At 36.6% G+C, this 15,095-nt stretch overlaps 1 protein-coding gene across 1 annotated transcript; it reads left to right on the top strand.

Moving 5' to 3' along the window:
* Window positions 1–12,458: 12,458 nt before the first annotated feature.
* Window positions 12,459–13,638, top strand: LOC101890502 (uncharacterized). The gene is made up of 2 exons (XM_005187236.4): window positions 12,459–12,624; window positions 12,681–13,638. Exons 1-2 carry the CDS (start codon window positions 12,621–12,623, stop codon window positions 13,529–13,531), a joined length of 855 nt encoding a protein of 284 aa, XP_005187293.1. The 5' UTR covers window positions 12,459–12,620; the 3' UTR covers window positions 13,532–13,638.
* Window positions 13,639–15,095: the final 1,457 nt, after the last annotated feature.

Genomic DNA, 15,095 nt, shown 5'->3' with positions numbered 1-15,095 from the left:
GAATCAGCTGTATTCGCAGGAGTTTTATGGCTACGAAATTACACGGCAAGTGTTATTAATACGAGTATCGCACGCTAACTACCCCACCGCAGTATAACGGCCGATTAACGAAAGTACAAACACTTTAAAGGTAGGTTTGCAGGTGTGGGTAGCGCAAACATCAGCAATGCGCGACAATTATACAAATACCAATATAGCCATGAAGTTTTTTCTTCATAAGTTGTTCTGGCGAAGATTTTGCAAAGGGTTGCTAAAAATAGAAATACAGATATTAAAGATCGATACAAAAAGTTATAGATAGTATTGTAAAAAGCATTTTCTGATTAAAAAATAAACTTGGCTAATATCGCTACGTAAATGGATGCACAATTGCGGGAAAAAAACTGTCAGTTTTTTTTTTTCATTTTTTTAGTTACACTGAATCGGACCCATACACTCGGACGTTTGATCAAAAAGCACTAGACCAGAGTCCACTAAATCTTTCGAAAATGCCTATTCAACAAGTCCCCTTCGATTGGATTTTTTTAATAGGCTCGAGAGTCATGGATATTTATTTTTTTTTTTAATTTAACAACATATATCCCACATTACAGTTGATGCTACAAAGATGAAGTCATATTAGATTCGGGATTTCGAATTGAAATACCCAGAGGAAAAAAATATCAATAATAATATCTCTTAATACAAGAATGATAATAACACATATTGTTGCATTTTGGAAAGGTTAGAATATCTGCTATTGTTTGGTATTCATTTTACGGGCTCTGACAATAAGTCCTTTTAGATTTTTGAAGGTTTTTATAAAACACCTTTCTTATGTGGATAACTAAAAATCTCAAAATATGACTCAATTTTTAAGGTGCGAAGTGCATAAGCAATGACACTTAATGGTCGAATTATGGACCAATACAAAATGACACAACCCCCTCCACACGGTTTTGTAACTGTAATCGTCATGTGTAGAAGTTTTTGGAACCGTCCTTGGACCTATGGGCTAAGTAACTGTGTTAATTGAATATAAATAAATAAAAAAAGCTCGCATAAGAGATCTCCTTTGTACGATGACTACTTATTTACATGCCTATGCCTTCCACTATTTATAAATTTTGTCGTTCCGTTTGTAACTACGGCCGAGAAGGCAGCAATTTGGCACATTTCATTTTAGATGGGAAGGAGTACCCAAATTTCAGCCTGACAGTCTTAAACAGGTTTTTTTTTGTTTGCATTCAGTAATTGTATAAATAATAAGGCCTTGTAGAAAACATTTACATCTCCAGTCCCACAAAAACTTTATTATTATTATTAAAAATAAACTTTATTTTATTTAAAAAAAAACTTTATTATTATTATTAAAATTCTACTTATAGGCTACAGAGGATATATATCATGCACATTTTGACATTTTCTAAAAATTATCACATTTCTCATATAAAGTGAAGGAAGAAGTCGATGTGGTCTTAAACTGGTACGTCGCAATATTTATATCACATTTATTTAGGACCGATACGAAATAGACAATATTGGCTCATTCCTTCGGAACATACTCCATAGAGAGTCAACAATTGGAATAATCATAACACAAGTCAAAATAGATTTGGATAGTCGACCATTGGCTGAGGGTATACATTTTCGACAAAACCGCCTGATACTTTTTAACTTGTTCTACCTTTAAATTAAAAAAAAAACAATTCCTTCAAATTACTATTACAACTATCTTAGTTCCTTAATCGCTGTGAAGGAAAATTCAATTAGGTAAAATGTTGAGTCATTCAAATCTATTAGAAATGAGTGAAACCGAGCAACCAACCAATCATACCTTTCAGAAGAAATCTGGCCCATATTTTTATTTTAAAGAGATATCTAAGCATAAACAAAATGAGGGGAAGAAACAAAACGTTGCGGCGTTGAGGTGTCTTCTTTAAAAGAAAAACTTGAATGAAACGTCTTTTGCATAGTTATGAAGCGATGGCAAAGTGCAATGCTTTGTGTGCACATTTACTGAATAAGTTGGGTGTACGTGTCCAACACACTTTACCTAGATACAAATGCAAAGCTGGTAGGTAGGTAGGTAGGTAGATAGGAATATGCATACAAATAAATAAAGCATAAACTTAAATGTGTATATAAATATATAGATGTGATGTGTATGCCTTGGTGAAGTACTTCAAGTACTCTTTACTTGAGATGAAATAACCACAACATTAGACGCAAAGGGCAGCCATAGATAACTTTGTTTCTTTCGAATAAGATTGTAAATGCCAAGCGATCTGAGATCACCCAACTTGTTGAGTTTTTATTTAACATTTTCGATTTCATTTTCATTATTTTCCTTTCATTTTGTTAAAAAATAAACCTTTATCAGTCAGCCAGTTGCACATTCACTCAATCGAACTTGAAGTTGTATTGTACCTACTTGGAATTTAAATGTTTGGTTTTCTGTTTTGTTTTTGCTTTGATATTGCTTTAATTGAAAGTGGTGATGTGTACAATGGGAACGAATATCAATAAAGATGTAGGTGATTGATTGTATGTAAATATGCCGGCATCGTTTTTTATTTCTTTTACAAAGTAATCAGATAAAAACTAACATATTTCATACGAGCATAAAAACCATTTATATCTATCTGAGCTGGAATTTTCAAGCAAACAATTAAGAATTATTTAGAATTGTTATTCCCATTTCGTATGTGACGTTTTAAAATAATTATGTCAGACTTCACTATTTATACATTCTTAATCAACGCCCATCTATGGAAATGAATTCCACATCGGATTCAATGGGTCATTTCTAATACAGTTTTCACATAACGATACCGCCAGATTTACGATGTTTGGCATGTATTCTCCATATTTTACGGCCAACTTCTCTCAGCTGTCTTTTGTTTATGTTTTTTAAAAATGTGTGTTTATGGTTTATTAAAAATGTGTTTAATTATTGCAAACTATAATGGCAAATGTATTTTAGTATTCCCTTATGTAAACACTTTATGTAGGCGACCTTCTCTATTAGAATTGGCAGTAATTTTATATTTTGATATCCAAATAATTGAGACATTTTCCAGATGTATACAATTTCCTAAAGAATGGGTTGCAACTTTGTTTTTTGGGCATTTCATTCCATACATGTCAGAACATTTTCTTAATTAAACATGAATACATTTTGACATTCCCTGTTGAAAAATGCCTATGATCTTAAGAAAAACCACAGTTGGAAGGTTTTTTAATATATTTTACATATTTGACTCAAAGGTTATTTTTTATATTAAACAACGGTGTAAAGAGCTTATTTCTATTATATACCAGAATTTATATTTACAATACTTTATGTGTATCTTCCTCTATTTTTTGATGGATTCCTTGCAAGAAACAGCTTTTGACAGCAAAAGAAGACCAAGTTTTTGAATTCGTGCCCTGTGTGACCTTATTAAAAGTGAACTTGGTACATATGTGCAAAGATCTTAAGTATATGACATTCTTCTTCGAAGTATAATATATGAGTCGTAAACCCAGCGGATCGAGTGATTTTCGAGTACTGGTGAAAATCACTTCGTTGAACACCGCCACTGACAAAATCAGCAAAAATGGTTTGAAAAGTGAAGAAGCTACTTGATCGAAACACGCATCGCAGTGGCCGAAAAATGGCTCGTGAGCTGAACATATCGTAATATTCGATTCGGCAAATATTGCAAAATGAGCTCGAGGTAAAACCATTGAAATTCCAAAAAGTGCAAGAACTTACACCGCAACAGAAAGAAAATAGACTCCAAAGAGCTAAAGAGTTCATTCGCTAGGCTGAAAGTGGTGAACTGCCGAATTTGGTTTTCTCCGATGAGAAAAAATTCGTTGCCCGGCAGTTTGTAAACAAACAATATGTAAACACGATACTTGCCAAAGAGGTCAGCTGAAAATGAACACCTTCCGTTGGCCGCAATAACAGTCGATGGTCTCTAACTGCTCGTATTAATCGACCGTGGCATCAGAATAAATGCCGAATATTATCGCGAATATATTCTGGAGGGTGTATTAAAGCCTTGGGCGCGCAAACATTTTGCCCGCAGACCTTGGATATCCCAACAGGTTCCAGCGCCATCGCACTCAACCCGCGCCACACAAGAATGGTTACAAAATGAGGAAAGCAAGCGCTTCGCCAGCAACATTCGGGCAGCGTTCACTGAAGTGCCAAGGGTAACCAATTCGAACAAATCTAAACTTATTCTAAAATTTGATGCTTTTTCCAACATTTTTAGCTTTCATTCAATTACATTTAAAAAATGTAAAAAATTACGTCGTTTGACTTTGTTGTAGTTTTTTTATCTCACCCTGTAATTTCATAGCATTTGAAATGAAAATACCTAATAACACTCAATTTAAACTACAACAAAACTATAATCGTGCCGACAATATAAAATCCTACACTACTCAGAATACATGCAGAAACGCTTCGCGTAACATAACTTCGTGAACATTGGGAATTGTTCAGATCAAATGTGAATGGGAAATACCTACCTCTAAATCTTAACAGAGTTAAAATATACTCCTGAAATTGGGTAGACATGTGTTCTGTATATCTAAAATGAACATCCCCCAACTCGTATCCCTGTAAAAAGAGCAACGCGGTTCTGATGTAACAAAGATGATTATAAACTACAAAAAATGTGTTCTTGGAAAATAACGAACTTCATACACCTGTTGATAGCAATTTTTCTCGAGGATGCCGCCACCTAGCCTCAGTTAGAATTTCTTATAGAGTTCTTAAGCACTTTGAGTTGAATAAAAATTTATGTTCAAAATTTGCCTTTCGATTTCGATAAATTTAAAATGATTATTCGTCTTCGCAGTAATTTAATTTGGTCCAATGTTTTCGAAATAGTTTTCTGATTTTATTGAAGACAACAAATATACTTTGTGGTGGGAACCTCTTTCAAATGTGTGTTCATAAAGAACGTAAGAAATATTAAACCGAGAAACAAAACAGAATCTGCTATGTTTAAGGCCATAATCCAAACATGTAAACATTGATTGTGTTCAACTCTCAGACAGCCGGGGCAGGAAAAACAACACCCCCACTATTTGACAGATCATATGCCAACCATGGATGGAGCAATTTACAACAAAATATGGCGTTTATTAGCCTTTGTTCTGTATTTTACCTTTCGTGCATCAAAAAAAGTAATGAAATGCAACGTCGCTTTTATCTCCTCCAGCACATAAACAGATGTTTTCCGATTATTTTGTCCTCTTTATCCTTTGTAGTTGAGCCTTTGTTGTTGTTGTTTCTACCGATGGTGTATGTTTTCTTTGCACTTCTTATTTTTATTCTCTCTTTATTCTTGTTGCACTAGTTTCTTCATTTCCCGATTCTGACGAATGCTATTTTATTATTATTCATTCACACATGTTGCTGTCGCTGCGGCTCGAATTGGTGTCGATAACCCACGAATTTGTATTTTAACCCAATTTCGCTCACTATTCTCATATAATTAGCGTTCCTTCACTTTAAATTGTTGTTGTTTTTATCAACAAAGGAATTTATTGGACGTAGACATATAAAAATATTCCAATACGTCGGCAAAAGAAAAAAAAACAAAAACACAACACTTTTTTACCCTTTGCTTTAGCACTTTCTTCGGTAAATGGACGCGACGCGCGGCACGACTAATGTCTTTTCTCATCAAAAGTTGAACACGTCTGAACATTTCTCACTAAAGTTAGGGATACTTAGGTCGACTTTAGACTAATCGATTTATCGACTTTATGGAAGAAAACATCGAGTTGCTGGAAAATCGAATAACCAATTGTGTTGTAGAATCATGGACAGACTTAAAGGCCAACGCGGAGTGAAAAGTTCAACGCGTTGTCATACAGAAGATTAAAATATGATTGCACTGAGCAACGCTTCGTTACTAGTGCCAAAATTGACTTTTATTAACAATTGACATAAAATTACAATGACAAAATATAAATACTTAAAATAAATGACAAGAAGACGACACATAAGGGGCTAAGTACATAAGAAGCTTGAAGTCATGGCTAGGCATATTTTGTGACATTTCATAAAGGGATTACAGAGCCGCACTAAAATCCTGCCGTCGTTTTCCATTATAATTTGACATTAATATGCCTAGCCATGACTCATGGCAGAAGAATACAGGTAGATGCATCAACGCTTGGGAGCATTGATATGTCAAAAAACAATTAAATGTTTTTTAAAATAAAAGTAGATTTGTACATGTTTTCTTATACTACGTCATTCGGAGGCTATTATAATTCGCGTTTTTCAACAATTTTTACAAATTTAGTTAATTTTCCATTCAACATTTTCAATTCCAAAATTGGTTTGACAGTTCATTGTCCCAGCAGCTGTGTCGACGCGTCTACCTATATTCTTCTACCATGCCATGACTTCAAGCTTGTTATGTACTTGCACCTTAAGGCTGACTTCTTCGGGAATTAACAAAGGAGCCTAGGGCCAAAATCGAACTAAGTCAACCTAAAACTCCTTTGTTCATCTACGAAGAAGCCAGCCAAATATGTGCTTTATGTATTTCCGCCCTTAAAAATCGTGAAAGTAGACTTCTAAAGGCCTTGAAAAAATTGTATATAAATGAATTGTATGAAAGACAATCTTGAAAATGAAAATTGCTGAAAATAATTGCCTTGTATAAATACAAGAGGAAAGTTCGAAAAGGGACGATTAAGGCTAGAAATACATAAAGCGCATATTTGGCTGGCTTAAGTCATCGGCTGGTTTCTATGTAAATGAACAAAAGAGTTTTAGGTTGACTTACTTCGATTTTGGCCCTAGGCTGCTTTGTTCATTTCCGAAGAAGCCAGCCGATGACTTAAGCAAGCCAAATAAACTCTATGTATTCCCTCTATGTATGCCGCCAGTAACCATCAGAACATATATTGACTTATTTTGAAATGTTGTCGTAATTTGAATGGTCTGTTCCAGAACTGCAGGAATGTAAAAGTTTTTACTACGACAACCAATTTTCCCTTTATGATGCCGAAGAAAATTTGCAAAACTGGTAGATTCTTATAGATACTGCTGTTGAGTAAATGTAACCAAAGGAAATAAAAATCATATGCAAGTGTGTGATAGCAAGAGCTATGAGCCACAAGTAAAAGACGATTTTGACGTACACACGGAAATACACATGCATAATAAAAGTGACAGCACATGTGTAAAATCCTTATTGTCTGATAGCAGCTTTACCTTGAATGACGTGACATGACATTATAAATAGTTTTTTCATTCCTAGCTTACTCTGCCAAAAAAAAGGTAGTATTTGGCAGAGTAAACTAGGAATAAGTTTTATTTTAAAAGAACTAGATGAAATGCAGTTCTTTAATGGTGTCTCATTGTGTTAAAAGTGAATGAACTTAGGGTGTAGATCCCATTATTGTGACATAGTTTTTAAGGCATGACACAATACAGATGGGACAAACAAACGTACATTTTGTTATGTTCAAATTGGCATTGATCAATATTTTATTTTGAAATGGCCAATCAGCTCTGTTACGGTGACATAACATTTTGTCGTTTTACCAGCGCCATCTACCAAAACTAAGAGGGATTAAATACCCCATATTGGTGTCTGTGTTTACTGTGCATTCATATTTCGGTCGATATGAATTGATGGTGTGTGAAACGACTACGACTGACTTAAATGTCGATAACGTTGTTATAATGTGATGTATACATTTTATCAAATCTATCGTACAATAAATCTCATTTTATGAATTGAATTGTTTTTCTAGTACTGTCTTATCGATTTCTGGGCCTCAATAAGAACAGTTCTCCAAACACATATGAGTGGTGTGTTTAATGGTCGCAAATTGCATCAAACATTATCTACCGTCGTTTGGACAAGCTGTAGTATCTGCAAACTTGTCGTAGTTTAAGTGTAGATGGCGCTTGTCAGAACTTAATTATTGTGGTTCATTGGCTGTATTTAGTTCGTTACTTTTAAAGCGAATGGAAAAATACTTATAACGTTGGATACTTTTGAAAAAATATCTTGCAATACGGTCTGAATATAGGATGTAACTCTTTGAATCACTAACAATAAATATGAACATGAAGGAAAAACTTGAAAAATAAATTGACAGGCAAAGTTTCTTACCAACGTCAAGTTTTAAAATAGAAAGCGAAAATTCCATATCCATTTTAGAAGTAATCATTTATTTATGGTGAATGAATTGAATTTTAACTTTTTTATACCCTCCGCCAAAAAGGAGGTGTATTAACTTTGTTATTACATGTTTAACGAATTATGGCCTTCAAACGGCCAATGAAACTGTTGCACGCTGCCCTGCGGTATTTTCGCCCATTCCCGGCGAAGCGCTTGCTTGAGGTGATCCACACTTTGGTATTTTTTTAGTGCCAACCTTGCTTTCTAAAATACCCCAGACACAATAGTCCAACGGATTGGTATCCGGAGAGTTTGGTGGTCATTGTTCGCTGGATATGAAGCGAGGAACCTCATTTTGTAACCATTCTTGAGTGGCGCGTGCTGAGTGCGATGGTGCTGGATCCTGTTGGAATGTACAAGGTCTCTCCAGAATATTTTCGCGATAATATTCGGCATTTATTCTGATGCCACGGTCGATTAATACGAGCGGGGAGCGACCGTCGGCTGTTATGGCGGCCCACAACATCACCATTGCCGGAGCTTGAGTTCTGGTGGCCAACCGGAGGTTCACATTTTCAGATGACCTCTTCGGCAAGTAAACACGATCATTTTGTTTGTTTTCAAACTGCTTAACAACGAATGTTTTCCAAATTCGGCGGTTCACCACTTTCGACCAAGCGGAGAAACTCTTTAGCTCCTTTGAGTCTATTTTATTTCTGTTGTGGTGTAAGTTCTAGCACTTTTTGGAATTTCAATGGCTTTACCCCGAGCTCATTTTTCAATATTTGAAGAATGGAACATTGCGATATGTTCAGCTCACGAGTCATTTTTCGGCCACAGCGACGCGGCTTTCGATCAAGTCGCTTCTTTACTTTTCGAACCATTTCTGCAGACGTTGCTGTGGCTTGGAAATGACAGCAGTGTGAAGTTGGTTGCAGTTTTTTCATCCTGCATAGATTCGAGTATAGATCCCATATAACTGTACCTCCAGATATTCGGTATTTTGATGATTTGTGACACAACTTTCACAAGAATTATTTCAAATTCGATATTTGGAGTTTGCAGTGGGTACTGCTTCCTATGACAGAGAATTGCCCATACAAATTAACGTCTTCGAATAGCCACTATCTAACGGTACCTCGCAAAATTCGTTAATTGTATGATTTTGGCTAAAATTTTCAGCAGAATTATCTTAAATCTGGTGTTTGGAGTTCGTGGCTGTAAAGGTCCACATTTTCATACAGCCTTGTATTAAAAGTTCGGCCCGACCGAACCCGGCTAATTTGTTTTTACTCGTTTTTCTAAAAAGGTTCGGTGCATGCTTGGTTTCTGGTTTTAAAATTGAAACATTGTCTCGCCTTAACATCTAGATTTTATTTGATTTTATAGTGACCACTTCCCTTAAGGGTAATTCGGAAGCCTCTTTCCCCCTCTAAGTCAATTGAACTATTTACTCGTATCTGAATAGGTATTCAGTTATTAACCATTCAGGAGTACATGTTACTCAAGGGTTACTTAGCATAATTACAATGTAATGAAGTGGCAAATATTACACGTCGAATTTCCAAACGAATAATTGTCTTTATATTTTTTAAAAGTAGTCTCTCAGTCTTCGATATGTTATGAAAATGGTGATGGCGTAATGTTATCTCCCTTTATGTCCTGGAGTGGAGACCTAAAAAGTGTCTCTTTGTTAAATGGCCATATTGTATTGTAATAATTCAGATAGTGATAGGCTATTAAATCTGTTTGTCTTTGTTGTTGCTGTTGTTGTTGTTATCCTAATTGTATTTTCATTGTCATGCAAATGCAATTCAACCACATTGTGCTGAGGGAATTTATGAATTGATGCTAAATAACACAGGAAGCGAGATTTGCATTTCAAACGTCGCAACATTTATGTTTTTTTTTTTTGTTGCCTGTTGCATGCAACACGCCCCACAAAGGCATGGACTTTTGTGGTTTGTGCTCCAACTTATGTTTGAAACACTTTGGCTAAATTGTTGATTCTGGGAGAAAATCTCCAACAAACACACCCATGTGGTAAAGTCAAACACTGAACTGCCCTGCTTTATTGTCCATGTCCATTATCGCAATATTTTCGCTTTTACGTGCTAAGAAAATATGTTCCTTGTTTAACGAACAACTTCAATTTAAGAAGAGAAGTTGAAAAGTTTTCAGTTTAAATAACAATAATAACTCTTTGTCACACACTTCCAAATCTGTCAAACTTCCAGTTACCTATGCGTATGTTGGTGTAAATACATACATAGTTAGTGTGTATGTGGTTGTTAAGAAATCTTCTTAGGAGACTAAATCATCTACATGGAGAAGCCGTACGAGGGCCGCTTGTTAAGTGGATGGGGAATGTAATAAATGGTGAAATTATGGAGTTGAAAGTTGCACTAAACACCAACAACAAGAGAATGTATTTTCTGCTGTGTTCCCGTACATTTTTATTAATGCTGAAATGTATGAAATTAAGGGTTGTGAAATTCGCTCTGAGAGGAGGATTAGATTGTTATCAACCAAATCTTCTTAAATACACCAAATTTGAAACAAACGTGACTAGGATTATCAAAATGTGGAATATCGGTGGGTATCGTTATGTGTGCGTTATAGGATAACGTGGACCTAAATATTCAATTTTCTGCAAAGAATCCACTATGAACTACAAATACCAATTTTTTGAGAAATCCGGGGAAAATGTGGCAAACATTATACAAATACTGAATATCCGGAGGTACCATTATGTGAGGGCTATACGAAAACGTGGACCTATACAAACTATGTTCCGTCACTGCAGCTAGAACCCATTTCGAATTACAAATACCAATTTCTGAACAAATCGTGGGAAAATATTGCAAAAATCATCAAAATACCGAATATCGGGAGGTACCGGTGACTTTACAAAATCGCGAAAAATACATTCAATGTTTCGCCACCGGAGCTAGAATCCATTATGAACTACAAATTCCAATTTTTAGACAAATCCGTGAAAAATATATGTCGAAAATCATCAAAATACAAAATATTGGGAGGTAAAACGTGAACCGAAGTATCTCATTGTCAATACCAACCATTCTAGACACAATACAAATAGCTCTGGCAAATTTTGAAGCTCTACGTCAAATAATGTGGGTTGTATCAGACAGACGGACAGACGGAGAGACAGGCGGACATAAATTCTCGACGAAGGATTTTATGTTGAACGAATTGACAGAATGACAAAGTTAATACGAGTATACTCTCCATTTCTAGGGTACAAAAATCAAGTAATGAATTTGAGCGGGAACCCTCCTGGGAGTAGAAAAAAATTAAGCATACCCCAATTTTTCGATGTCGATCGAACAATATGCTTTACTCGTTTTAGAGCAGGAGCTAAATTTCGAGAAAATTCTGCTGCTGCTAATTACTTTTTTCGCTCCTTTCTACTCCCGCTTTAATTTGAATCGGACACACTCCGCTCTTTGATCTGCCGTAAAACCCATTTTATTAAAATATATTGGCATGATTGCCGGCTACTCATGTACTCATGGATGGTAATGCGGCATGTAGTCTCTAGGCAAAGTAATTCGCTCAGAACGAATGCCGAGTTTGCCCACAGGTGAAGATTACTTCGTAGTTTTCTAGTTATGGGCAGGCATAGATAGACATCACAAATTTGACAAACCGAACCATCTGAGTGTGACACCTGCAATTAGTCAATTCAATTACAGTCAAACAATGCCGACAACAAATCGCTGATAGACTCATGACACCTCTTCTCCCACGAGATACACATACAACGCCTGGAAATGCGTCAAACTCTGACGTTTATAGTTCTTTCGCCTCCAAGTTTTTGTCATTGATAGACAGACAGACCGTATCTGGTGGAGGGGTACAACAAACTCGAAATTCTTAAAATATTCGGAACTTCTCTATTAGTTGTTACATATGTGTGTTTGTGTGGTGGTGGAATTTAACGGTTAGACGATAAGATAAGTTTGTCTGTCGAAGGTGAGTAAAGCGATGTCTGATTCACCAACGACCTGTCGCAACGAAAAAGTGTGAAAAATATGTTACAAAAATAAAACGATCGGAAAGCAATGGAGCTTGAATTTAACATTTGTAAGATACACTTTTAAGTATACTCGAAAACGAGAGACATTTTAGAGTAGTACAGAAGAAGTTATATTTTCGACGACTGTGCAATATATTTGTTCGGAGGGCTATTTATTTATGGGGTAAACAACCTGTATATTTGTACTATTCACCGGGTTCACTGTGCCAACGCGAGTAGATGGTTTGTCAACCGCTTACTCTGTAAAGTCCCTCCCGATAAGAAATGCACAAAGAATAGAATAATGAGAAACGAAGAACTCTCGTTCGGGCCCTACCGTGTCGTGGGCTTAGTCATTCTATTGCAACGCAAGGTAACAGTTGTGTTAGACATTTTTTTTCTTCTTCGTTAGAAAAACACAAGCAAACAATTAAATCAGCATGGGTAAGTTTGTGTTTAGATCGCCATGAAAAACAGTTATTTTTCATCTTTTCCTCCAGATCACAAATGGGTCACTTGTGCCAACGGCGCTGTACCATCACTGGCTGTGGTGGGTGGCAATGACTCGGACGGAGACACCATTTACATTGGGCGCGCTGATTACGGAGGCGATCTTTTGCCGGCCAAGGTTATTCCGTCAAAAGGTAAGGCCTATGTGAGCTTTGGTGGCAAAGAAGTTGAGGTCGACACCTACGATGTGCTGACTGGGTTGCGCTATCAGTGGGTTGCGGCTGCCAATGGCGATGTACCCGAAGCGGCCGTAAAAGTCGGCAAAGCTTCTGATGGCGATTTTCTCTACGCTGGTCGCGGTTGCTGGGAAGGTAGCGTGACCGTGGGCAAAGTACACCCCTCACACGGTTGCCTCTATATCCCCTACGGCGAAGAGGAGGTGAAATTAACCGAATACGAAGTGTTAACGCAACCAGACCAGTGGATCTCCGCCACTGCTGATTCGATGCCCGAAGATGCGCTCGAAGGAGGTCGTGATGCTGATGGTGACGCCATTTACGTAGGTCGCGTATTTAAGGATGGCGATTTACTGCCAGCCAAAGTTATTCCCAACAAGGGTGGTGCCTATGTCTGTTGGGGAGGCGAAGAAGAGAAAGTCGACAACTTCCAGGTCCTGGTTGGAGCGGGCTTTATGTGGGTTGCCTGTGAGAATGGAAACATTGTGCCCGGTGCTGTGCCCGCGGGCACCACTTGTGACGGCGAAACTCTCTACATTGGTCGTGCCGAACATGCCGGTAGTCTGTGTGTGGGCAAAGTTCATCCCTCCCATGGTTGCCTCTACATTCCCTTTGGTGGCGGCGAGGAAAAGATCGAGTCGTTTGAAGTTCTGGTCCGCTTGTAAGGTGTAAACAACATATCATAATCATATTTTATAACGAGTTTGGTATTATTTTAAGAATAATTTATTAAAAACGTTTTTATTCTACCTAAAATTGTTTGTTGCAATTGAATTGGAAAGAATCCGTCTATAAAAGTCGTTGGGATTATCTAAATTCCCGAAAATAGCTATAATCAGTAGGGCTTATCGCAATAAATTGGATAATATAAAGGTTATACTTGTGTGGTAGTATCAAAATGAAATTATCAATTCTTAGTCGAAAATGACTATGAAACTTCGTAGAAAAGCATTTGCCACACACGTACCTGCAGACATACCTATGTTCATATTCATATGTATTGCAGATTACACAGAGCAAGAGTGGAACCGTAGCAAATGGAATGGGTTTAACTTGCTTCGGATTGGGTGTTATTCTCTCGTTTGGTTCATGTTATGTTTTCGTGACTGCTTATATCAGGGCCTGGTAGCAGCGGTGCTCAAAACCGTGTTCTAGAACATGAAGAGAAAAAAGATATAATTTAAGAGAAAATTAAAATTCTGTTTTTCTTTATATTTTACGGTCCTATTTAATTGTTTTTAAACATGAATGTTTGCCAAAATAATTTATAAAGCAAATTGATAAAAAATATTTGTATAAATAATGACTTAACACTGTTTTGTTCTTGATTTAAATAAGCAAAGAGAAATTTGACTGAAAAGAGATATTTCTTCTTGAGCACCACTGCTGGTAGAGACACGCGCTGTTATGTTCTCTCAATTTTTGTTACTCGCCTATTACATTGTTATACCCTCCACCATACTATGGAGGGTATATTAACTTTGTCATTCCGTTTGTAAATCCTCGAAATATTCATGTTATATATTCGGACCCAACAAAGTATATATATTCTTGATTAGCGTAAAATTCTTAGTCGATTTACCGATGTCCGTCTGTATTTTATAATCACGCTATCTTTCGAATGAATTGAGATAGAAGGCTAAAAATTTGCACACATGTTTATTTTGCCAGTAGGCAGGTGAAGTTCGTAAATGGGTCATGAAGTTCCACGTTTTCATATAGCCCCTCATATAACGGTACCACCCGATATTCGGTATTTAGATGATTTTAGCGTCATTATTCACCGGAATTGTTTCAAAATTGATATTTGAAGTTCGTAATGGATACTACAGCCTATGACAGAAAATTGTCTGTGCAGGTCCACGTCTTCGTATAGCCCCCATATAACGGTACCTGCCAATATTCGGCATTTTGATGATTTTGGCGTTATTATTCACCGGAGTAGTTTCAAATTACGCATTTAGAGTTCGTAATGGGAACTACAGTCGTGACAGAAAATTGTCTATGCAGGCCCAGGTCTTCGTATAGGTGCCATATGTCAGTGCCTCCCTATATTCGGTATTTTGACGATTTTAGGTACAATACTCAACAGAATTGTTTGAGTTGTCGTATTTGAAGTTCGCAATGAATGCTACAGCCTTTGACAGAAAATTGTCTATGCAGTTCCATGTCTTCGTATAGCTCCGATATAACAGTACCTCCCTATAAACGATATTTTGATGATTTTAG

The sequence above is a fragment of the Musca domestica genome, unplaced genomic scaffold (genome assembly GCF_030504385.1).
Source record: "Musca domestica strain aabys unplaced genomic scaffold, Musca_domestica.polishedcontigs.V.1.1 2, whole genome shotgun sequence".
In the NCBI taxonomy this organism is placed as follows: domain Eukaryota; kingdom Metazoa; phylum Arthropoda; class Insecta; order Diptera; family Muscidae; genus Musca; species Musca domestica.
This window is presented reverse-complemented; position numbering and strand designations above follow the sequence as displayed.